The sequence below is a fragment of the Rissa tridactyla genome, chromosome 9 (genome assembly GCF_028500815.1).
Source record: "Rissa tridactyla isolate bRisTri1 chromosome 9, bRisTri1.patW.cur.20221130, whole genome shotgun sequence".
In the NCBI taxonomy this organism is placed as follows: Eukaryota; Metazoa; Chordata; class Aves; order Charadriiformes; family Laridae; genus Rissa; species Rissa tridactyla.
Genome location: NC_071474.1, coordinates 9588297 through 9611076, shown reverse-complemented (window position 1 = coordinate 9611076; position 22780 = coordinate 9588297). Strand labels below are relative to the sequence as shown.

Genomic DNA, 22780 nt, shown 5'->3' with positions numbered 1-22780 from the left:
TTCAAAAAGGAATTAATTCAGAAACATCCTTTACCTAGTGTTTACCCCGCATTACTATGCTATATTATCCTATAATTGGTTGTTAGGTCAGGATTGCAACCTGGCAGGTTCCTCTTCCCTGCCTAATTAGTGTTTCTTCCTCATTGCTCAGCGCGGGACTTGGTTTTTTTCCCCCTACAGATCTCCGTCTCCTGCGCACACCCCCTCACCACGGACACCCATTCCCTCTCCCGCCAACGACGATCCAGCCCTCCACAGGCAGAAGAGCTGCCGTTCGCCCAAGCGGGCTGACGCCACGTTTCTAACAAAACGAGCTGCTCAGCCTGACACGCTCGAGGCGGCCAGAGGGTTTCACACTTGGCAGCCCGGGCCAATTTGCCATTCAGATACTGTACATTTCCCTCCTGCCTAATCGGCAGCCCTGCAGTGACATGAGTCATTCGCCTTCCCCTCCTCTTAAGGCATGGACTTTCCTGGGGCTGAGCCAACCCATGGCACTGCACAGAGGTGTCCACGTGAAGACCTGGCTCTTGCCATGACAAATCCTCCCCTACTGCACGGCCAGTCTGCTGTGCTAAATCCCAGCCCCGGCACTTGGCTTAGGTAGGGTGCGAGTTCTTTATAGCACGAGCCCTGTCTGTCTTCAGCTGTGTAAAATGCCTGTAAATCCATGGGGCGATAGCCAAAACACAGCATCGCCCTAGTCAGCATGCAAATCTCTTATCTCTCAAGCACCCTCAGCTAGGCTCAGCCAGCTTCCTCCTGTATTTTGGCCTCGAAAACACGGCTCATTTCTCATCCCAGCTAATGGCCCTGCTCTTGCAAAATCAGGTACGAAGGGCAGCTGAACCGGGAGCCCCTTGCCCTGTGAGTGACCACACATGAATATTGTACCAGGTCCTCAATAGAGCAGGAGCAGAAACACTGGACAAACTGCAAGGGGTTTGCAGAAACTCAAAATTAAACTAGACTGAGATGTCTCACACAATGCATTAGGGGAGATTAAAAGAGTTAATCTGCATAGCTTGGCTGAACAGCACAACTCGACAGCTATAGCCTGGACTCAAAGGAAGATGAGAAACTGTACCCTGCTACAGGGAACTGGCATTAGAGGTAATGAAGCGACACTAGTTTGGACAACGAGAGCTATTTGAGCGATTAGGAATGGGATGCGGTGCCTGGTTCACCTATATGTAGGCACAAATTTGTAGAGCAGGGGAGGAGCATGACTTTGTGCTGCTTCCAGACCCAAGTATACCCCTACTTCCAGAGCAAACAGAGCAAACACTTGCTGGGACTGCCTTGCCCTAGGCACCACCGCACATCCCACGGTGTCTTGTGGGGACATTATTTGTCCCAGATAGGACACAGAGGTCTTTGCAGATTCCTCCTTAGGATGGCTTCAAGTTATACATGGTGGGGCACTATGAGATGTGTGGGTTGTTGCATTAAGGCTGGCAACACGGGTGCACAGAGTGCAGCTCTCAGAACACACAACAATTCAGCTCTTCTGAGGACCACGCTCCTTCCAACAGCACAGACGTGACTTAACCCAAACAGCCCCAACCTCTGCTGACCCTCAGAAGTGGGGGAATCTTATCAGATCAGCCTCTGATTTCCTCTGCTTCCACAGCACAATCAAGTATGCAAAGAAGTAAGATGACATTTTGCTTCTTGCAGAGAGCAGCAGATAATTTACTGAGATTAAAGAAACAGCCTCCTCTCCCACAGAAACCATCTCCGCATGGCTGGGCAGTAACCTGGCTCCGCTGGAACGATGCTGCTCGAGCGCCTCTCTGTGGATCTCAGCTCTTTTTCTTCCCTCTACAATCCTCAATCCACTCACTGATTTTTTAATTTTATTTTAGTTTTTTAAAATACAGAGCCAAATCGCTCCTATTATACCCGGGTAGCACCTCTGAGTGCACTGAACTTGGCACTGAGCTAGGAGTTGGCCCAGCCAGAACTCTTACAGTATCATCTTTTGATGGTGATATTTATGATACCTCTGAAGGCCTTTCTATAGTTTCCAGCAGCAGAATAACTCGAATTGGCTCAGACCTACAGCTGCCTGGGGCTCATGGAGTGACCAGGAATGGAAGAATAGCTAGTAAAGGCACCATCTTTGGAATTAGCAATCAGGTGTCTCTGGTCCGCTCCAGACCATGCTGTGGAGCTCAGCACACAGCTCCATCACAAACATACATGTCAACACACTGATCACACCAATTTTTCTGTATCACTTCAAAGAAGCAGGAAACAAATGGTCCCCTGCTGAAGTCATGAGTAAAAACAAAGGCTCTTCATCAGCCTCCTGCAGCTGCTTGTTGTTTTCCTTTCTCTGCGGAGCCTGCCAGCTCCTAGTTATCTTGGCCAAGCACATGATTAGGGTTTCAGAGCAAATTCAATCTGCAAACAAACAAGCACATCTTGAGATGAATACACACAAACTGGTGGATGCACAGTATGTCTGGCTGTTTAGGAGATCCTGTCCTGCCTCTTCTTCTGATGCTAGGCCAGCCCTGCTCCTCTTCTGGATGGGAAGCAGATGGGGTAGGATTACGGGCACAGATCGCCTAGCCCTCTACATTTGCGCAAATAGCAAGAACTAGACCCAGTGCTGTTTGAGGGGCCACGTATTAGTAGTGCTGGCTCTCTGCAGCGTGGGAAGCAATGCGGGAATAGAAATTCCTGCCCTGAGTAATCCCCTGTGCCCAGTTACGGCAGAAGGCCCATTGTTTCTTAACTTAATGACAGAGACAAAATAATTAAGTTGTTACTGCCACCACAGCAAGAGCAGAAGAAAGGATCAAGGATCATTCCTTGTCCACTTCAGTGCTGAACCAGGTGGCTCAGTTTAAACAGGCATTGAAGGTGGTTTGAGCTAACCCGCTTGACTTTGCCCTGAAGCAGATGGCAAGTGCTCACACAACCCAGTATCAATATCCGTAACAATCAGATGAGCTGTGAAGCTGTAATCTGCGGCAGATGGAAAATGACAGCACAAAAGGCTTTAACTATGGCCCTCAAAGCCCTTCACAAAGGTAGCAAACAGGAAGGTTTAATTCAAATAGCTTGTCCTTCTCCAGAGCAAAACCAGGCACCTGAAACTGTGAAACAAGTGAAATGCTTCTCCCCCGTCCTACCTCCACCACAGGCTGGTTGACTTTATTACCAGAGGATAAACTGAGAACTCTCATGAAAACTCAATCCAAACTGAGACAACTTGCTATGAAAAACTGAAACGGGACCACGGTATGGGAGCATCTACATAGCTCAGTCTGTGCTGAACCCCTGGCACCCTGCATCGACGCTTTACTGAACTTTTGGGGGAGTCATTAGTGGGAGACCTGCAAAAAAATACAGCTCACTCATGCACACAGATTGGAGTGGTTGCTGGCAGATTTGTCAGATTCTTTGTGGATTAGGCAGTCATCTTGGAAGCACAATCAGTTGTAAAAAGACTGAGGCTTTCTCATGGTTTTTATGCTCAAGAAAGCACGTGTTTGCTATGCTCGAGACTGGATGGTTTGCGTCACCTCTCCTAAAGCCCCTCAGGTTCCAGAGGGCCCCTGACTGAAGAGCAACAAAGATGCCCAGTTCAAAATGCAGGTAGGCTCTCAGCCCCCAGCTGCGCAGTCAAACTCTGCAGCTAACGTCTAGATACTGCCAGTATCCCACAGGACAACAGTCCTGAAAATACTGGCTAGTGAAAGGCTGACCAGAGAGCCTGTGTAGTTTTTTGCCCCCTCTGTCAAGTATACAGGGCAAGCTACTAACTTCATACACTCCTGGAGTGAGAAACAAATACATAGGTGCTTGGCCTTGCATTGCCCCTGCTAGTTCTTTGTTCTGTGTTGCCTTTAGGAGGGATGCTTCAGCTTTTTATGGCCTTTGACCAACATGCTGGCCATGCCCCTGGCCTGTCTTTGGCTCAACACAGCCCTGACTTCTCTGAGCCCCCCAGCTTCTGTCCTGCTCCTCAGTGACATCAGTTCTTGGCTCTAATACCAGTTCCGGCCTGACCTTAACCCAGAGAGCTTGTCTGCACATTTCCAGGCTGCAATTCCTAAGCAGTCTCATCCCAAAGCTGCCTGCTTTGAAGTCAAAAGAAACAATTAGACGGCAGAACAGCCTAGGTCATACCCGACACACTCTGCAGTGTCACTGCTGCTTGGCCCTGCTGCTCTCTGGGGGGTGCCACCTTCAGGGCTGATTTGCTGCCTCTTGCTAAGCACAAGGATGCTGCTGCCTGCCCATCTGGGTCAGAGCAGAAGATGAAACACACTGATAAGCCCCAGCAACAGAAGGACACAACATCAGAGCCTGATAAAACGCCAGTCTTGTGAAGAGTAAGAGACATTTAGTGGAGAAAAGGCTTTATTAAGGAGGGACATTGTAACATACTATATTGCTTTGACACTCCAGCTCTCTGGGAGGACCCAGAGATCCAGCACAAATACTTAGCTGAACCACACAGGTGTTGGGCCTGACACCTCGGTGAGAGGCCTTTCCTACCTCAGGACTCTTCCATCAGCAGCGTTTGTCTCTGATGAGGAGGGGCTGAACCCTGCTGGGACAGGCTGAGGGTTAGGCAAGGAGAGAGGCAGGGCACAGACCTTGCAGCTGAGCAGTGGCCGGCAAGCAGCTATTTCAGATGACAAATTGCCCCAGGCTGGAAAGCAGCAGGATGGATTTGAATAGAGTTGCTGTCAAAATATCAGTGCTGGATCATGGGTCTGCAGGACCGTGATAGCGCAGAGCCTGGCCCTCAGAATGCAAGGCTGACTATGGCTTCTTCTGTCCCTTCCCTTTCTGTCTCTCCTTGTCCATGGCAGCTGCTTGTGCCTGCAGCCGACTCCAGTACTCTGGCAACTGCTCCCTGAGTCCCAGCAGGCTCTGCTGCCTAACGAGGGAAGAAACGGGCGGTTAAAACAGTCCCCACCATTACCCCAGTGCTCAGACAACCCTAGCCTGGTTCCCCCAAGGGTCCCTGGGGCTCACTACAAATTAAGCAGTTCAGACTTCTTGGGTTCGAAAAACCCCAGTGATTCCCTCATGCCACTCAGCACTCAAGTTTACTGCTCTTGACAGCAGTGACCTCCATATTTCTCTTTGCCCGTTAGCCTCTGTGGACACAGGTCTCGCTGCTCTGCACTGCACTGGCTTGAGCTCTCAGTACCCAGGGAGCGAGATATCCCTGGAGGGGATGTCACCCCAGTTTTTCTTGTATAAGGCAGACGAGAGTCTCCTCTCCAGGCTTACGAGAAAGAGGGACAGAACTGGTGGCTGGCAGCATAGGATGAAACTTTTCTGCACTTAACTAGCCAGGCGACACCACGGGATTCACCCTGTAGACGAAGGAAGGCTACCAGGTAACATGTGCTGTAAGGTCATACCTGCACCCACCTGTTCCATTTCAAATTGGAGAATTAAGGCATAGTGAAAAGAACAAATAGAGTATCATTGCCACTATTTGGCTCCAGGTTCCCAAAAGAATTCAAGGAAAAGGCCACGCAATAAGAGATGTCACAATGCCATCTAGTGACGGCATGGACTCAGTGCATCACGTAAACTGACTACAACCTCGGCCTGAGCGTGCTGGGGATCTTCTCAAATCGAGAAACCTCCAACACAAATCGCGTTTAAATATCAAATGAATCTAGGAATGGAGGGGAGGAGCAAGGGACAAAGAGATCCCCGTTCTGCCTGGCTATGGGGTCAAAAGAAAGAAGTAGACACTTAAGTGAGGATTATATTCCCTGACAAGCTTTCACAATCTATGTTACACAATGACAAGCCTGCCCCAGGCATCCTGACTTACAGTTGTTAAGGTGTTCTAGGAAGGACAGAAGGGAGAGGAGGAAGGGTTCTGGGTGGCTGTCAGGAATTCACCTACCTGAACCTTACCCAGAGATAAATCTTCCACAGTGCCCTGAAGAACCCAAAAGCTCCAGGGTGAGACCTTGCATGGAGTTGAGCAACACCACAGCTTACAATAACGCAGGTGCACTTACCTATCAGGCAGAAGGAGAACCTTACCTATCACGTAAGAACATGTTACATCTCTCAATCCATGGCAGGTTCTGCAAGGATTTGAGAGGCAAATCTGGCTCCTTTGGGAAAGCCTCCTTCAGTGGGTAGGAGTTGAAGTCAAAAATGAAGATGGTGCTGTCACTGGGTCTGCTCTGCGTTAATGCATCTGCCTGCTGCTGCTTATCTCCTAGACAGAAACAATTGCATCAGGAGTCATCCAATAAGAACTACCAAGGATCAGTGCACAGCTGAATGCACCCAGCGACTATGTAACCAAGACCACCACTCCAAGACGCTACCCACCTCGAAGCAGCAGGCACCAATTCACACCATCCACTGTGAACACTGGCTGCCAGGGAGACGCTACAGCATGAGAAGGTGGAATACTGAAGCAGTAAACAATCTGTGATGTGGCTGTGTTCATCAGGGACACTGTGCCATCCCAGGAGAAGACCAGGGCCTGAAACAGCAAGTTGACACTTAGAAATGGATGTCAGAGAGGTGAAAAGTATTTCCTGGAAAGGACATGGAATGACATTCAAGACCTCACATCCCCAACCACGATGCTGTTTTCTTTGACTGCCCAGTAGTCGTGGGGCCACAGCAGATCAAGAACAGGCTGTGCAGGGAATTTGCACTGGAATTGCTGCAGGTTGGGACTGGGAAGGAGCAGCAGTGCAGGTTAGAACTGAACTAGATTCAGCCTTCTGCACGGCTGGCCCTGGAGAGCAGCTTTTCATCTTTTTTTCTCCCCATGCCTGAAAACTTTCTGAGGCTATCTGAAAAGTCTGGCTGGATTTGTGCTCGCAACTTCTCCTCGCCATGGTGCCCTCTCATATTTGACCCTGATGCCTTAAGCTTTGTGTCTGGACCCTCTCATCTTTGCTGATGGACCTGTCCATGTGCAGAGGGCCTCCAGAACCTCCCACCTCAGTGGTCATTAGAGGGTATGGGTACAAGTGGATATTGAGTAAGATCATAGAAGAGAAATCTTTTGGGAGTTACTAGCTACATACAGACCTGTGACCGGTGCAGGAAGTCCCAACGCTAAAAATAGTTGGAGGCTGGGAAAGGATGTGAAGGCAGTACCATATCTGATTGCCCTGTTCTTTATCTTCTAGACACCCAGATACAGCCATTACTGGAAATAGAATCCTAGGCCAGAGGGACCTGTGTTCTCACCCAGTTCTTAAGAGAGCTTGCAGTAATACTCACTGCACTGGGGAATGCCAGGACAGGCACCACGGCGCTGATGGCAAGATTTGGATCTTCAGGCCTGTAAAACAAACTCAGGCTTATGTTACTGTTCCATGCACTTGGCCCATACTGAGAAGCTGTGATAATGACAATGGTGGTTTGTGGCACATGGGCTGGCATAAAGTTCCAGCCCAGCCCTCTCCCTGTGGAGACAAAGCTTGCCTCCTCCAGGCAGGAACCCCTGAGGCCCGTCCCTGTGCATACCTGCCTAGGAACTATATTGGAGATAAAAATTCCCTGCCTGCCAGGGAGACATGAAACCGTAGTCTTCAGAGCAGCAGCTTCCCCAAAGCTGACCCTTCTCAAACCAAGGGGATAAGTGAACATAAAATTGATAGAAAGATGGCAAGAAATGCTTATTATGGCTTATAGGGGGAAGTTATTCTGGCAAGGGCAGAAGAGAGGAGAAATAGTTTCCCCGGGTACCTGGCAGTAACCCAGCTAGTTGAATGTCAGCCCTGTAGCAGTGCTATAAGCACCTGTGTTCTAATGCACAGAAGAACCCAGAAACACCCCTAATTCTGGCATAACCATTGGATTTTAGCCCTGGAACTGACTCCCAGCAAAACCGCACTTGCTACTGACAGCAGCGTGGCAGAGCCACCTGGGTAAAAGCAGTAGAAAGTTCTCTACCCTACAGAAATCTGGGGCTCCCTGCTGGACCCGACCACTATACCACATGGTTGCTTTGGCTGGAGTGAGGTCTATCAGAGTCTACCTCACCTGTCTGCCAGGAGCGTGACACTGGACTTCCCGGCCCCGGGTGCTTTCACCAAATAGAACGAGCTGTCTGTACATAGCACTAGAAGCTGCACGATGGGACAGGCAGGATCTGTACCAGGGCAAGGTGTCTCATCGCTGGCACCTGCAGAACTCTGCAGGAAGTGGATACTACGGATAAGACGTTCCTCTAGAATGGCAGTCACAGACAGTGGGTATCCTGGGGAAGCCAGCGGAAAAAAAAAAAAAAAAGACAGCTGTTTAGGAAGAAAAAGGAACTGGCAATTTATCCAAGGAATGCTTAGCTTGGACTCTGGCCTGCTCAGGGGCAGCAGCCACCAGAAAATCCTGATGGCAGAAGATTCTTCTGCCAGGAGAATCCCTGCCTCATGGCAGGATGATACTAGCTCTGATGGCAGCCTGTACTGTGATGCCACAACAGCCTCAAAGATGACTTGAGGGTGCAGTGGCAAAGCAGGGACTGTCTCGTAGCCTCAGGGCAAGAGAGGCATCAGTCCTCGCTGCAGCAGTTCAGAGCCCCTGCATTGCTGTGGATGGGAGTGGTTCTGCCAGGGCTAAGGCAGTCACGCTGCACTGGCAACTTCTGGCCAAGCATCCCATGAAGAAGCGAGTCCAAACTATTTTCAGATTTGCTTGTAAACTCACTGCCAGTCCCCTGTTCACACCAAGCTGGAGCCTCAAACTCCTAGGGAAGAGAGCAATTTATCCACTGTGATTCCAATACACAGTCCCAAAGGGCAAGCTCACCTAGGTGTTCATCCCAAATAGTTATTGTTGCATCTTCACATGCCAGTGCCAGGTACCTGGAGCAGGAGCTGACAGCCGAGCATGCAATTGGAGCTGCACATGGCCACACAACATCAGGTTTTGGATCAGAATCTAAACAGAAGGACATGAAGAGAGTTAACTGTAAGAAGGTGCAGAGCATTCTCTCTCATGGTACCAGCTTTCAGTTTCCCAATAAAGCATGCACCATTCTGGGGTCTCCTGCCAGAGCGGCTTCACTCAAAATACTGCCAGCCTGTGCAACATGGAGCCTTACAATCCAACCTAACCTACATGATAGGGGGCAGCTCTCCTCCCCATTCCTCATTTCCCTGAATCATGAAGATCTGGCTGAAAGACAGCGACTGGCCACTGAATACTCCCACTCCCCACAGAGCGCTCTGCTAGAGAAAGCAAGACTTTCTTACCCACTTGCTCCTTGAGCAGACGGTTAAGTAAGTAGAAGCAGAGATTGTGGCTTCCATCCCAGTGCACACTGATGCCAGTTGGAACATCTGGTATAGAAAAGGAGACAACACAAGAGAGAAGGAGATTGGAGACAAAGAAAGGAACAATCCAGGACACCAAAATACCATTAGAAAGCTCTCATTAGGGTTCTCACGGTTTCCCTGATGGGACTTACAGAAACTGCTCACACAGAAACTAAACCACAACAAACTCTCCCCTTGACTGTTATTTTTATCTTGCCTATGTAGCCCCTCATCTTTTTTGGTGTTTTGGGAGTTTTTTTGTGTTTTGCCTTTTTTTTTTTTAACTATGGAGCTAAGTTTGTTTGACTCCATGCCAGTGACTAACTTATAAGTCTTAGGGATGACATTTTTATCCAGGCTTATGTCCCTGGAGATGGGATTTATATAGTGAACTGAAGCCAGAGCCATTGAGCTCTAACTGGAGCTCAATGTCATGCAACAACATGCTTCATAGGTTAACAGCTTTTTGTCCATTTGGATTACCTGGCTGCACTTTCATTTCAGGTCCCACCTGTAGGATCCGGCTAGGCAGGAGAAAATGAAAAGTAGCACGTCTGGGGGGAAAAAAAAAAAAAAAAAAAAAAAAGGACTTAAGAATGTGAAAGGAAGGCCTTGATAAGTAGGCAGCACCACGACAAGACCTGGAATGGCTCTAACCCCCTGTCCTGAAGCCTTGGGATGAAGGCAGCAAAGCTAAGAAAGACAGAGACTTCTGTCTAGACTGGAAAAGTGTCCTGTGTTGAATTCTCATGGACTGAAATCCTGGTCGGTTCTCCCACTCACCTGGGGATCTCCTCCTTGCTCTCTCTCTCACCCTCGGCCTCCAGATACTCCCGGTAAGTGCTGCGGAAGATTGCTTCCTGCTGCTCCCACTGGGAGTCCTTGATTAGGTGATTGTACCCCAAGCCAAGCATGCTGCCATCATCCACTTTCTTCAAGGCATCCAAAGGGCTTTTAAAACTACTTCCTGGATTGGGAACACCAAGGGAAACGACACAGCCCTGTAAGAGCAGACACCATGGAGTGCTCAGAGGCACTTTGACCATCCCTTCTTCAGAGTGGCGTTATCTTGAGGAGGGACACACTGCATTGTTCTGGTAGAAGTATTTCAACACTAAGAATATATTCTGTGGGACTTTCCATATCACTAGCCCATTTTCCAGTATTTGAAGGCAGGGACTAAGGCAAGTAATCTGAGGACCCAGCTCACCTTGCCTTTCTGTGGCATTCTCCCTGACATTGTCCCAGCTCCCTCCCTATCCTCAGCATTTTCCTATGAATCCAGGACTCAGAATGGTGAGCTAGGAGTTCTGTCAGGTTGCTAGGATCTAGGAAACAACCTCCTCCCTCACAGACGACAAGCCAAGAGTATATGACACCCACTTCGACACACACTGAAGTATTTTGTGCTAGCAAAGATGACTTGTGAGATGGTCAGGTAACAAGCAATTCCCAGTACAGGATTACATGTAACTACAAAGACAGGTCAGGAGGGGACCAGGGAACATATTACTGAAACTTTCTGACCTGTTCTGTAGTCATAAGGGCCATGATTCCTTTGCTACCTGACGGAGGCTGCAGGTTACAAGTACAGAATCAGTCCTGACCTGTAATGGGTTTGGGTGGCTTCACTTGCAGCAGCAGCGCTGGGAGACTCAGCTTTCTATCAGCTTTGTTTGCAGGCACAGGAGACTCCTGCAACAGAAAAATGTCAGTCTGAGAACTGTGTTGTGCCCTACGCTGCTTATTTTTCACTGGTTCATGGGAATCAAATGCTTCCTGAAGTAAGCGTATGCAAAGGTTGCCTGACACTGCCTAGGAGATATGGGGTTTAGGCTCATTCTTCAGGCCAAAACACAGGGAAGTCACTACTTTCTTAACATTAAAAAGGATGTTTTGCCCAGACACCTCCTGTCTTTATGCCCTACGTAATCTCTCTGAGTTAATCCTGTTGCAGCATGGGCCTGGGTGAGGCCCAGCTAGGCTCAGAAAAAAAGAAAAAAGAAGCAGGACTAAAGGTTGCGGAGTGCTGCTGAATACAAGAAACAGATTTTACTTTAGAGAGCCCAGGACTGGAGGAGGTCACATACGTGCTTGGCTAGGAATGGAAAATCCTAACAGGGGACAAGCACCAGCGTGTCACCACCACACCCCACACACATTGACACTTGGCTAAATAGAAAAGATCTGGCTAAATAATCAACCACATCTCAGAAGGAAGAGACAGGAACTTGGGTAGTTTACATGGGGGACAATTGCCCTGAAGACCGGGCTGAGAAGCAGCTTCCTCTCAAATGGCCAGGAAAATCTCTGCTGAAGGAGAAGGGAAGCGTTAGAACCAGGTATCACAGAGGGTTAGCTGGAGGTGCTGGGCAGAAGGTGCTTGTGTGTTGAGAGATGAAATGTAGCAGAGTGAAAGCAATGCAGAAGATGGTTAAGCACTGACTCAGCATTTAAAATTCCCCATAACAGCTCAGGACGTTCACTAAGGCCAGCTACAGTCTCTGCAGAATTGTCTCCATGCAGCTCCAGACTTTTCTGCCAAAGAACCGGAGGTGGCAGCGGTTAGTGCAAACAGGCAGAGACCGTGCCCTTCTCAGGCAGGTTCGGCTGCGACCCCACCAGCCACCCCTTGTAGTTAGCCTAAAACACAAACCCTGTTCAGGACCAGACTCCCAAGTGAGGTATCAAGCCCAATTCCCACTCTTTCACCTTCCCCCAGTAACATAAGGGAGAAACCCTGTGGGAATACCCTTAAATAGGGCCCCCTCAGATGGGGCAATACCGCTGGGAAAGAAGCTGCCAGTTTCAGGGAGAGGCAGCAGGAATGCTAGCCCTGGGACCAAGGGAACCTCGTCAGAAAGCCTTTCTTGGGAGAGTAAACATGTCCCAATAACAAAAAGGCCTTGTGAAATGTGGGATGGGCAGCTGTAGAGACATATACTCCATCCCCCTGGGCTGACAGACTTGTTCAGCCTGTATCTTGCTGTCACTGTCTGCAGGAGCAAGGCTTGGGGAAAGACCTGTAGGCAAAAGGGTATAAGAAAAAATAGCACAGTGGGAGACAGAACTGGTTTGTACCACAGATGTCCAACTTGACCTCTTCTCCCTGCAAGCTTCTGCAGCTCCTGCCTTCTTTTCCATCTCCTTCAGCCAGGAATCCTTAGGCAATCTGTAGATCTCCAGCCAAGCTTTTGCGCTGTCTGCATTGGGAAACCACGTTGAGCAATTGGAAATGAGGAGAAAAGGTCTTTCAAGCAAGTAGCCTCTGTTATCTTATATCCTTAAAACAAGATTTGGATATTTTTTGAAATATAAAATCCCTGTGAACTCCATGCAGCCCACCTCTCCTCCCACTTAAGGCTTGACATGCTTGACTGAGACTGACATCTCAGCCTCCAGCTCAAGTCCTCGAGGTCCCACATCCACTGAAGAAATTCTATGAACCTACTCAGTCAAAAAATTTGACCTGTAGCCTCTGAGGTAAAGTAGAAAGTGAGACGTGGTCTCACACCGGTTCTCTGCAGATGCTACATATCTCATTCTCAGCGTATGTCCAGGCAGATTCCACCAAACATGGGTCCAGAAAACCTGCTACCAGCAAATGTGCTGATGAAGGCAGCTGCCATGGAACAGAAGAATGTTGCAGCAAGGAGTTTCTTGTTGTGTTTTTAGACTGTCTCTATGCTGTCTAGCTTATGTCTGCAGAGAAAATTCTTCAGGTCTGCGTATTTCCAGTGTAAAAAGTGAGCCATAGCAAACCAGAAGAAGAACTGAGATTGGTACTTCTGGGGAGGAGAGGAAAACCTGCTTTCACTGAGCCTCCTGGGAGCTGGGAACTGCCTTGACCAGTTCCAGACAGCTCACTTTTGGGATCAGCACTCATTCATACCAGGCCTTTTGGAGAGGATAGGGAGTGGCAGCAGCAGCTCTCTAAATTGAAGGAGGGACTGGCAGGGTTAGGAACAGGATCCCTGGGAACCCAGAACACTTGGAGCATTTTAAAAGCATTGCTGCTGGCCTTTCTGCTAGAACACAACAGCCATCACCCAACACACCATATTCCTGCACTTGCCTTGCAGCAGGACTCCTGCGTAATCACCTCCCGGGGAGAGCACCACCTCCACACTAGTATTTCGTTTGCTGATATCCTCCTGACAAAGGAAAACGGGCTGGCATCAAAGCAAGATCACAGATTCAGAGAGCTCCATAGACTTACAGGGTGAAGGCCAGACAGACTGTTGGAAGAACAGGAATAAATATTGGGCAGCGCCCTTGGAGTGCTGCTGCCCATGACAGAAATTCCTGAGGGCAATTAGTACTCTTCATGATTGATTCCTTACCAACCTGTGCCCAGCCTCTATGGAATTAATACTTACTGTTTCATTTAGGATTTGAATGAGTAGGAAGCTTTCCATGTGAAAGAAGAAGAGCCAGACAAGACCTGCAATAGAAATACAAAGAGGAGAAAAGCGAACAGATGGTAGCCACGCTCTTGAGAAATGGCTGTTACAACATGTGCAGGAGAGTGACAAGGACTACATTTTTTCCCGGGCTCAAGGAAGAATATCCCACTGCTTCCAGCACTAAACTTTTGCTGGCTTCCTTATGCCAGCACCAGCAAACACTTGATTGTACATAAGAGATGGATAAGCCAGTTTGAAGTGTGTCTCCACCAGAATTGATAGGTTTCAGATGAATCAACAAACTAACCTATTTATCACAGGGCTGTGCAATTACAGGTGCTGAAACAAAGCACAGGCAGGAGGTCATGCGTAGCAATGATTCTTTCTGCCTGGTTCAAGGTGTTCCTAAAATTTACTGCACTTCACTCTCAGCTCTTCACCAGCCTCTGCTGCTCCAGAGGGGACACCAAACCCACACCCTCTACTAATCACAAGGCCCTAGGGCCACTCTGTCACCCTGCAAGCTGTTATCTAACGCCCTCTTTGCAGGGCTTTCTAGGAAACCTGTCAGCCATTCTAATGTTCCTCCTGATGTAACGCTTTTCCATAACGCAGCTCCACAGCACAGCCATCCTCAGCTGGGTCAAAAGAATCCATGTCACACTAACCCATTTCATCCACAGCAAGCAGGACGTGGCACTCATGCCCCAAATCCGAAGCATGGATGGCACAAGTCTCCATCTTGACTGCATCCCAAGCACAGACTTCCTTACAGTCAGAGATCTTGAAGGCAGCCAGGCCCACGGACAGGCCAACAAAGATGTATTTTCCAGACACTGCAAGGCAATTGGCCCTTCCAGTTACCTACCAAGAAAGGGAAAAGATGAGTGTACTCAACCGCTTCCCCAGTAGGAGGATACAGCAGCCATGCTAGGAATATACTCCCAGCCTGTCACCAACAGAAAATGCTGATTTATTTTACAAGGGAAATTTTTTTGCATGAACTTTCATCAAAAGAGCAGGGGAGGGGCCCTCATCTCTGTCACAGAGATTGTTCTGTGTTGAGAATGAGAAAGTTTGCTCCCACCTTTCCCCTTCTGATAAACAGAAGGGGCTTTAAAGGCCAAGAACTCAGTAGCACTCAGCCCTCCCACCGCTAATGCAAAGCTGCGATAGGATGCTGAGCTCCTCCGGGCAATTGCAGAACACCGGCGTATCCTCCTGGATACCTCCATGTAACAATGGGGAAGGCAGCGCTGCCCTTCTGCTGGCAACACTCCCATAAGTGTATTCACCATAACACAGAGCTGAGTTTTCCCATTTATATGCTCCTGACTAATTACCTTCTCCTCGCCAAACAAGGGTGGAGCCAGCCTGAGAAGCAGAAGGTGAATTTAGGGCTGTTTAATATCTGCTTCTCTCTTTTCAGAGAGGTGTGATAGATGGGTGGGAAGAAGAACCTGTCAGACAAGCTTAGAAGGCGCAGCCTTTCTGAAGTGAATCAGTGAAATGGTGGTGGATTCTGAGGAAGGTGATGACCAGAAGAATGTAAAATCAACTGCATGGATATTCTCTAGAAAAACTGCTATGCTGATTAACGCTCTCTCTGCTATGAGGGGCTCTGTACCTGGAATTCAGCTGTAGGAAAGAATTTTGTGGGCTGGACCTTTAGTTTTTGCGCTTCTCGGAGCATCTCCCTTTTTTCAATGATTTCCATAGCATTCTCAAAAACCATCATCACCAGCTTGTTGACCATCCTGAAGGGCTGAGACAAAGCATCACGCTTTCGATCGGGATCCTGCAGGAAGAAATCTTCCTCGTCATTCTTTAGCCAGTCGTTTTCCGATGGTGGAGGAATATCCAGGGGATGCTTCCGGATATACACAGCCATGGCTCTGCCCTCCCAGATGCAAAACACACCACAGATGCAGGAATCACGGTAGATGCAGAAGAACGAAGAATTGTGCAATATCTACTTTCATGAGGTAAGGGGGGGGGGGGGAAGAAAAAGATGGTTAACGATCTCTAAAAGGGAAGGGGGGTTCCTTTCAGTATAGATAGCCAGAGCAGACCTGTTCTGTATAACTCGTTTCTACTTGCTGTTACTCAGGGGTTTTGTCCTGCCCTGGGAATATCAGCCACACAGGAGCGGGGCATCCTACAGAAAAAGGGTGCATAAAAGCTTTGCCACGAGTATAAGAATTATGACAAAGCATTTAAAAAATACTATCTTGTTCTTCATTAAACGGTTTATCTGGCCTGGGTAGAACCTCGACAGTTAATGTGGAAAGCAGGTGATTTCACTGGAAGTTACAAACTTCATTTCCAAGCCACCGGGTGCTTTATGATCTTCCCCCCCGCCTCGCCCCCCGGCGGGCCCGGGCTCACGGCGGGCACACCTCCGCCGCCGTCACCCCGCAGAGCGGCCTAACCTCGGAGCGGGAACCGGGAGCGAGAGGGACGGGGCCGGGAGCCGAGGGGCTGGGCCGGACGGCTCCAGATCCCGGAGCCGCTGACGGCGGTTACGGAGGCCGCCGCGCCCGGGGGGGAGCCTTTATCGGTGACACCCGGCCCGCCGTTGCCGGTCGCCATGGCAACGGCGCGTCGCGACGCGGCCCGGCCGGGAACGCGTCCCGGAGCGGAGGGTTCCGGGGCCGGGGCGGGGCGGGGCCCGGGCGGAGCGGGGCGGAGCGGCCGCGGCCCCCGCGCACCTCCCGCGGCTGCTGCCGCCGCACCGCCGCCGCCATGGAGAGCTTCGTGGACTTCACCAACCGCAGCCAGGGCCGCGACCAGCTGTTCCGGTGAGTGCGGAGGCCTGGGCGGCCGTCCCTCTTGGGGGAAGCCCTGGGCCCAGCGCCCCTCAGGGTGATGGGGCCCAGGGCAGGCCCCGGCCGCTGCAGGGCCCCCGCCTCAGGTGGCAGTGCTGGCCGGTGTCCCCGGGCGAGCTCCAGCCCCGCTCCTGCCGTGCTGATTCCCCCGCTGGGCCAGCCCCACCTGGGCTTGTGGCCCCTTCCCCCGGCTATAACTCGCCCTGGTTCCGCGGGGTGACCTTCGGCTCGGGGGTACTCCCTGCCCCGCTGCTGCCCGCCCTGCGAATTGTCCATGTTTCACCTGTGTACCATTTTCCTCATTTTTTTCCATTCCAGAGCCACTCAGTACACATGCATGTTGCTTAGCTATTTAATAGAGCATAAGGCTGATAAAAAGAAGCTGGTAATGAAACTCAAGCAGTTGGAATCTAGCATGAGCTCTGGCCGGAAAAGTAAGTACCTGGTGTCTAGAGGGATAAGTCCTTCTTCACTTGCTCCTTCCAGCAAAACAGCTCCTGGCCTTGCATTTTCTGTAGTCAACTTACCTTGAGCCATGAAAACTCTTTTAGTATATTCACAAAATTGTCAGTAGACCTCATCCCTGCCTTGGCTTGCCAGGCTAGGTAGGTCCAGGTAGACATTTATTACTTCCCCAGCCTCCTCTCTGATCAGGCAATCCGAATTATCGCTGGGAGAACTAGAGAAGTTAACAGTCAGCTGCTGCGGCAGAGATCAAGTTGTCATCTCTGTTCAAGGACAGACCACAGAGTTATGATGCGAGGCTCGCTTACTGCGCTCTCGTTAGTCCTTCCAGCTAATGGGCTGAGACAGCCTAGTGTTAAAGATCATCACCCCAATAAAATCATCTCTGAAGGACCATCCTTCGGTATGGCTTTTTATATCCTGCTTCGCATATTCATTTTCTTCCACATTTATACTCTGCTAAAGCATACACCCTTCCATGCTTTTCTCATAGTCTAACCGTTTGCATCGCTTCGTTCTGTGTCGCAGTTGGATCCATTATGGCTACGCTGTTGCTGTGGTTGTATTGCTTGCTTTCGGGTTGATCTTACACCTACTTATCCATTGCTCAGTCCTGGAACAACTGCAACGTATGAGGCAAATATTATAATTTAATGTGTTACCATTGACTTGTTTTATTATTTCAGTTAGCTCCAGAGTATGGTAATTTCCAGCAGAGAGGCCAGCTGGTTTATCAGCATAGCCGTAATTCTCTTCCTTCTGCTAAACAAATCACTAATAGACGTCAGGCCTAAATTCAGGACTTTTGCAGTTCCACTAAGCTTGGGTGCTGCTAACATCTGTCACCGTGACAGTGCAGCAGGTTATGAAAAGTATTTTGCGTAATATTGTATTAACATTCACAGGGCGGAACCTAAACTGTGCAGGGGATGAAATCTGGCTTTCCATGTATTACAGCTTGAAATGGGATATGCTGTTCCTGTTTGCAGGGAACTATGTGTACCTCTGACAAATTCACAGCTGAGGAGGGACTTGGGTCTCAGTGTGGTCGGCACGTGAATCACCAGCTTTCATGGAGCTCAGGAAGGTTGTGGCTCATGGTTGCAGCAGGGTTAGCGCAGTAACATCTGTCCACAGAGTGAGGTGGAATCCAGTGCAGCGTACAGCTGAAATTGGAGGCTCTGTGTCACTTTTTTGCTGACACTGACTCGTTCAGAGCAGTTGGCGATACTGGTCCAGAGGGCAGCCAGGCGCAGGAATGGAGCAGCAGGAGAAGGCTGTGAGTCCTGGCTATTGACAAAATTTGTGTGTAGGGCCTGGGCTGCTGCAGGACAGAACTGAGATGTTTACACCCCTTTCCTCGCTAATGCTAGATTCTCACGCTGTGAGAAGAAAATGCTTAACCATACAGATGCCCAAAGCCCACTAAGTCTTTTAAAAGTGCATGTAGACAGTGACACGCCAAGTTGTCCCACCTAGGGCTGTGTCTCTGCGGTAAAGGCCAGGCCGTGCTAACCTTTGTGGGGTTTCTTGCAGTGTTCCGCCTGGGCAACATGGTACACGCCTTGGTAGCAGCCAGGAGAACTACGCAGCTGCCAGATGTGGTTCCTCGCTTCTGCCTTACAGCCTCCAACCTGACCCGTGCCCTCTACTTTGTCTGCGATGCGGTCCTGTGGTTGAAGAGCGTTGGGCTCCAACCTGACATCGATAAGCCAAAGTGGCGGAATTGGGCTACCAAGTGTTACTACTTTTCACTCCTGATGAATCTAGCCAGGGACTGGTATGAGATCTCCTGGAGGGTGGAACAAGCTGTACAGGAAGAAAAGACAAAAGAGAATTTCTTCTGGGACAAACACAATGAGGAGCTAAACTGTGTGAAATGTGATGGTTTGCACAGTTTTCTCCTCCTACTGTTTCAGATACTGAAACGACATCCTCCTCTGCTGCTGGACTTGGTGAAGAATCTCTGTGATCTCTCAGGCCCTTTGGATACACTAGGGATCTACAAGACCAACCCAGGAGTGATTGGTTTCTGTGGCATCCTTTCCTCCCTGGTGGGGATCCTCACATTATCAAGCCCACATCTGAAGCTGAAACAATGACATAAAAGGAGTTGCATAGTATGCAGCGAGCCAACAGCTTTGATCCCCTGAAAGGTTTTTATCCTCCGTATGGCACTTTCAAAATCAACATGTCTTGAGTAACCTCAGGATTAATTTTGCCCTCTGAATAAGCGAATCGTACCCCTTTGCCCTTCCCTGTGCCTTTACAGATGAGTTTGGTGCCATGACACAGTCCCTGATGGAGTGGAGGTGGGAGAAGGCAGGGAAATATTTCACAAACAGAAACAGGGCTTGGGACATGGCTGCTAGATAAGGAAATATTGATGTTCCAGTATTGTAATGCAGGGTTGTGAAATAGCTGCAGAGCCAACTGTAATACGTATATGACTCATAACTCATCGTGTTTACACTGGAAAGCTAGAATTCACCTATCAAAGGTTCCTACAGTTACATTTTCTATAGTAGGCTCAGACACAATAGAAGCTGTGGTTAAAATGGCCTGAAGTCAAGCGTGAGTGTTCTGATGGGTTTGGAGTGATGGATCCTGTTATCTGTAGGCAGTGGTTTGAATGCAGTGTGATGGGAACTGAAGGGTGGTATGATCTGAACTTCCATTGATCTCTGTAGCGTGCACTGGTGACACTGGATCTGTAGTCTAGCGAGTGCCAACTTGTGTCCCGGGAAATCAGCACTTTCTTCTTTTCCTTTGATAATGTGAGCCAAGGACTGTTGACCACCAACTCTTGGCTTCTCCAGAAGGCCATGCCTGAGAGTTTTGGTGAAGGACAGCATGTGGGAGAAGCTTGTCTGAGTGCTGATGACGCTGTGATTTGTAGGGAACTGAGGTTCCAAAGCTGTGAATCTGGAACCACTCACAAGCACTGAATTTCCCATTACACACGCACCTTAACTCCCAAACCCCCGTGATTCCAAGTGCAACAATTTGCCATTAATCATATTGTGATAAGGAGCTTGTTTTGCTGTTTTAATTTTGCATGAAAAATTCCAGTATAATGAGGAGCTTTGGAACCTGCAGTTAAGGAGAGAAGCCTGGCTCAGAGCTCGTTGAGTCAGAAAAACTGCAGGGGTGTGTTTCCAGTTGGGTAAGCTCCCGGAGGGAAGGGAATGGAGTGGGTCATGATAATATCAGAATCCCCTTTGAGAAGAAAAGCTTATTACTGGATTTGTGCATTCATGGTTTACATTTGCCTATCTGGTCCTCCCTATCCTTCCCTCTCATGACCACAAGATTTTTTTTTGTGCGTTCCCTTGCTGGTTGAATGGGTTCTACCATTTGAAAATGCCTTACGTTTGCCCTGCAACTGCATTATTGTTTATCAGTTACCTCGCTGGGAATGATTGCTTGGCAGCCTTAAAGGAGAAATGCTGTGTCCGACTGTCTAACAGTTACATGGCATGCAGTCTTTGTTGATCCTGACTTTGCAGAGTACCAGTTGTGACACTGAGAAAAATTTGCACACTATATAGGAGATAAAATTATAATTTTTCTTCATCAGAGTTAGGCCTGTGTGTTTTGCTGCTTTCTGGTGCAAGGACTCCTTGTTTAATGTGTCAGGAGACGTGAACAGAGACTACTCTAACCTGGACCAAGGTACTCTCTTATTATTTCTGATGCTATCTGAAAACAGAATTTAAAAGGTGCTGGTCTCTTTTATTAAAAGGAGAAGGCTGTGGAATTGAGTAGGCTGGTAAGGCAGTGCCCCATTTACCTTAAGTCATTGTGGTTGGAATTACTTCCAGTTTGAATCTGAAGTGTTAGCCTGCCAATGAGGTGTTTGAAAAAAGAGGTTGCTGAGCAGGATAATTAAGTGTGCTTGAAGACACAAACGTGGCCTGCAGCAGCTCTTCTTTTTAATATGGAAATTAATACCATTAAAAGTAGAGCATACCATCAGTCCAGACCATAATGGAGCATTACAGATGGGATATGTTGTCTTCAAGGGCTTCCTCTCCTTTTTAACAATGGATATTTTTTTGTTTCTTTACTCCATTTGCCTTTGAGCTCCTGGCAGTGTGGGGCCCATCCCTCCCTAGTCCAGGTTTGATCATTATCCCTCTGTGTAGCGACCCCTGTAAGGACGGAAGAGGAGTCTTGATGATCTGGCAGCGGAGGTTTGACCACCTTTTGTCTACAGAATTTCATCTTCTTGCAAAAAAATGCATTTTGAGTTCCTCCCAGGGGAGCTCGTGGATACAAAACACTTCTTTCACTGGTTTGCAAACTGATTTCTCTTTTTTGCTGGTAGTTCGTAGATAAAGGGAAATGGATTAACATAGTGATGTGGCCCCTGGGTAGCTACCCCTCCCTGCCGAGGGAGAAGGGTGGGTCTTTGCCTTGTGCCAGGCAAACACTGTGCAAAGCCGTGAGACAGGCTTTGATGTTTCTCCTGTAGGGACTGTCTTGGAGTAGCAAGTACGGACTTAACCTGGGAGGTGGGACAGTGAATTTTCAGCCTGGGACAGCCTTACTTGCCCCATTCTGCATGACGTGGATTGGAGCATGCTGGAGTAACTCTTTACTGGGTGTTAAGCACTAACTACTTGCCTTCTGCTCCCCAGCTGGAGGCCAGCAATTTAATGTACCTTAGTGTAATGTGACTGAAGCCATAGGATCATGGTCAAATGGAAAAAATCCTTTTAGTGCCTTTTTTTTTTTGTATCGTGTTTTTAATACAGCAGTTGGAATAAGGACAGCTCTTTGAACACAAGCAATAAACTGAAATGAGCGTGACTCCATGTCTGTGTGTGTAACTTAAATGGTGGTGTAGAATCATAGAATCATAGGGTTGGAAGGCACCTCTGGAGATCTCATCTAGTCCAACCCCCTGCCAGAGCAGGGTCACCCAGAGCAGGTCACACAGGAACGCGTCCAGGGGGTTCTGAATGTCTCCAGAGACGGAGACTCCACCACCTCTCTGGGCAGCCTGTGCCAGGGCTCTGCCACCCTCAAAGGAAAGAAGTTCCTCCTCATGTTTAGATGGAACTTCCTATGCTCAAGTTTGTGCCCGTTACCTCTTGTCCTGTCGCTGGGCACCACTGAAAAGAGCCTGTCCCTATCCTCCTGACACCCACCCTTTCAGTATTTATAAGTGTTGATAAGGTCCTCCCTTAGCCGTCTTTTTTCGAGACTGAAGAGACCCAAATCCCTCAGCCTTTCTTCATAAGAGAGGTGTTCCAGTCCCCTGATCATCTTTGTAGCCCTTTGCTGCACCCTCTCCAGCAGTTCCCTGTCCCTCTTGAACCGAGGAGCCCAGAACTGGACACAGTGCTCCAGGTGCGGCCTCACCAAGGCAGAGCAGAGGGGGAGGATGACCTCCCTCGACCTGCTGGCCACACTCTTCTTGATGCCCCCCAGGATGCCACTGGCCTTCTTGGCCACAAGGGCACATTGCTGGCTCATGGTCATCCTGTTGTCCACCAGGGCTCCCAGGTCTCTTTCCACAGAGCTGCCCTCCAGCAGGTCAGCCCCCAACCTGTACTGGTGCAGGGGGTTATTCCTCCCCAGGTGCAGCACCCTACACTTGCCCTTGTTGAATTTCATAAGGTTCCTCTCTGCCCAAATCTCCAACCTGTGTAGGTCTCTCTGTATGGCGGCACAGCCTTCCAGTGTGTAATCCTCCCTCCCATCTCTAAATTTTATGAAGGATGATACTGTTAAAGAGACGTTGCCTATAGCTGCGCTTGGGTTATAAAGCTTTCCTTTGGCA

The 22780-nt window shown here is 49.1% G+C and overlaps 2 protein-coding genes across 2 annotated transcripts; one reads left to right on the top strand and one right to left on the bottom strand.

Moving 5' to 3' along the window:
- Positions 1-4506: 4506 nt before the first annotated feature.
- Positions 4507-15656, bottom strand: WDR93 (WD repeat domain 93). The gene is made up of 16 exons (XM_054215435.1): positions 15324-15656; positions 14365-14560; positions 13670-13734; positions 13366-13444; positions 12372-12493; positions 11790-11828; positions 10898-10985; positions 10074-10257; positions 9774-9844; positions 9228-9314; positions 8782-8913; positions 8017-8233; positions 7252-7312; positions 6340-6496; positions 6043-6223; positions 4507-4906 (listed from the first exon to the last, which is right to left on the bottom strand). The coding sequence occupies exons 1-16, from the start codon at positions 15585-15587 to the stop codon at positions 4789-4791; spliced, it is 2061 nt and encodes a 686-aa protein (XP_054071410.1). The 5' UTR covers positions 15588-15656; the 3' UTR covers positions 4507-4788.
- Positions 15657-16372: 716 nt separating this feature from the next.
- PEX11A (peroxisomal biogenesis factor 11 alpha) lies at positions 16373-21795 on the top strand. The gene is made up of 3 exons (XM_054215436.1): positions 16373-16497; positions 16843-16958; positions 18526-21795. Exons 1-3 carry the CDS (start codon positions 16442-16444, stop codon positions 19089-19091), a joined length of 738 nt encoding a protein of 245 aa, XP_054071411.1. The 5' UTR covers positions 16373-16441; the 3' UTR covers positions 19092-21795.
- The last annotated feature ends 985 nt before the right edge of the window (positions 21796-22780 follow it).

What these genes read in the sequence shown, in the direction of transcription:
- WDR93 (XM_054215435.1), bottom strand. Translation starts at nt 15,587, where the DNA reads ATGGCTGTGTATATCCGGAAGCATCCCCTGGATATTCCTCCACCATCG. An exon ending in GGTCAAGTTGGACATCTGTG is followed by an intron (nt 11,829 to 12,371) that starts GTACAAACCAGT and finishes GTTCTTTGGCAG; the next exon opens with AAAAGTCTGGAGCTGCATGG. An exon ending in TGAAATGAAAGTGCAGCCAG is followed by an intron (nt 9,315 to 9,773) that starts GTAATCCAAATG and finishes TTTCTATACCAG; the next exon opens with ATGTTCCAACTGGCATCAGT.
- PEX11A (XM_054215436.1), top strand. Translation starts at nt 16,442, where the DNA reads ATGGAGAGCTTCGTGGACTTCACCAACCGCAGCCAGGGCCGCGACCAG. An exon ending in GGCCGCGACCAGCTGTTCCG is followed by an intron (nt 16,498 to 16,842) that starts GTGAGTGCGGAG and finishes TTTCCATTCCAG; the next exon opens with AGCCACTCAGTACACATGCA. An exon ending in CATGAGCTCTGGCCGGAAAA is followed by an intron (nt 16,959 to 18,525) that starts GTAAGTACCTGG and finishes GGTTTCTTGCAG; the next exon opens with TGTTCCGCCTGGGCAACATG.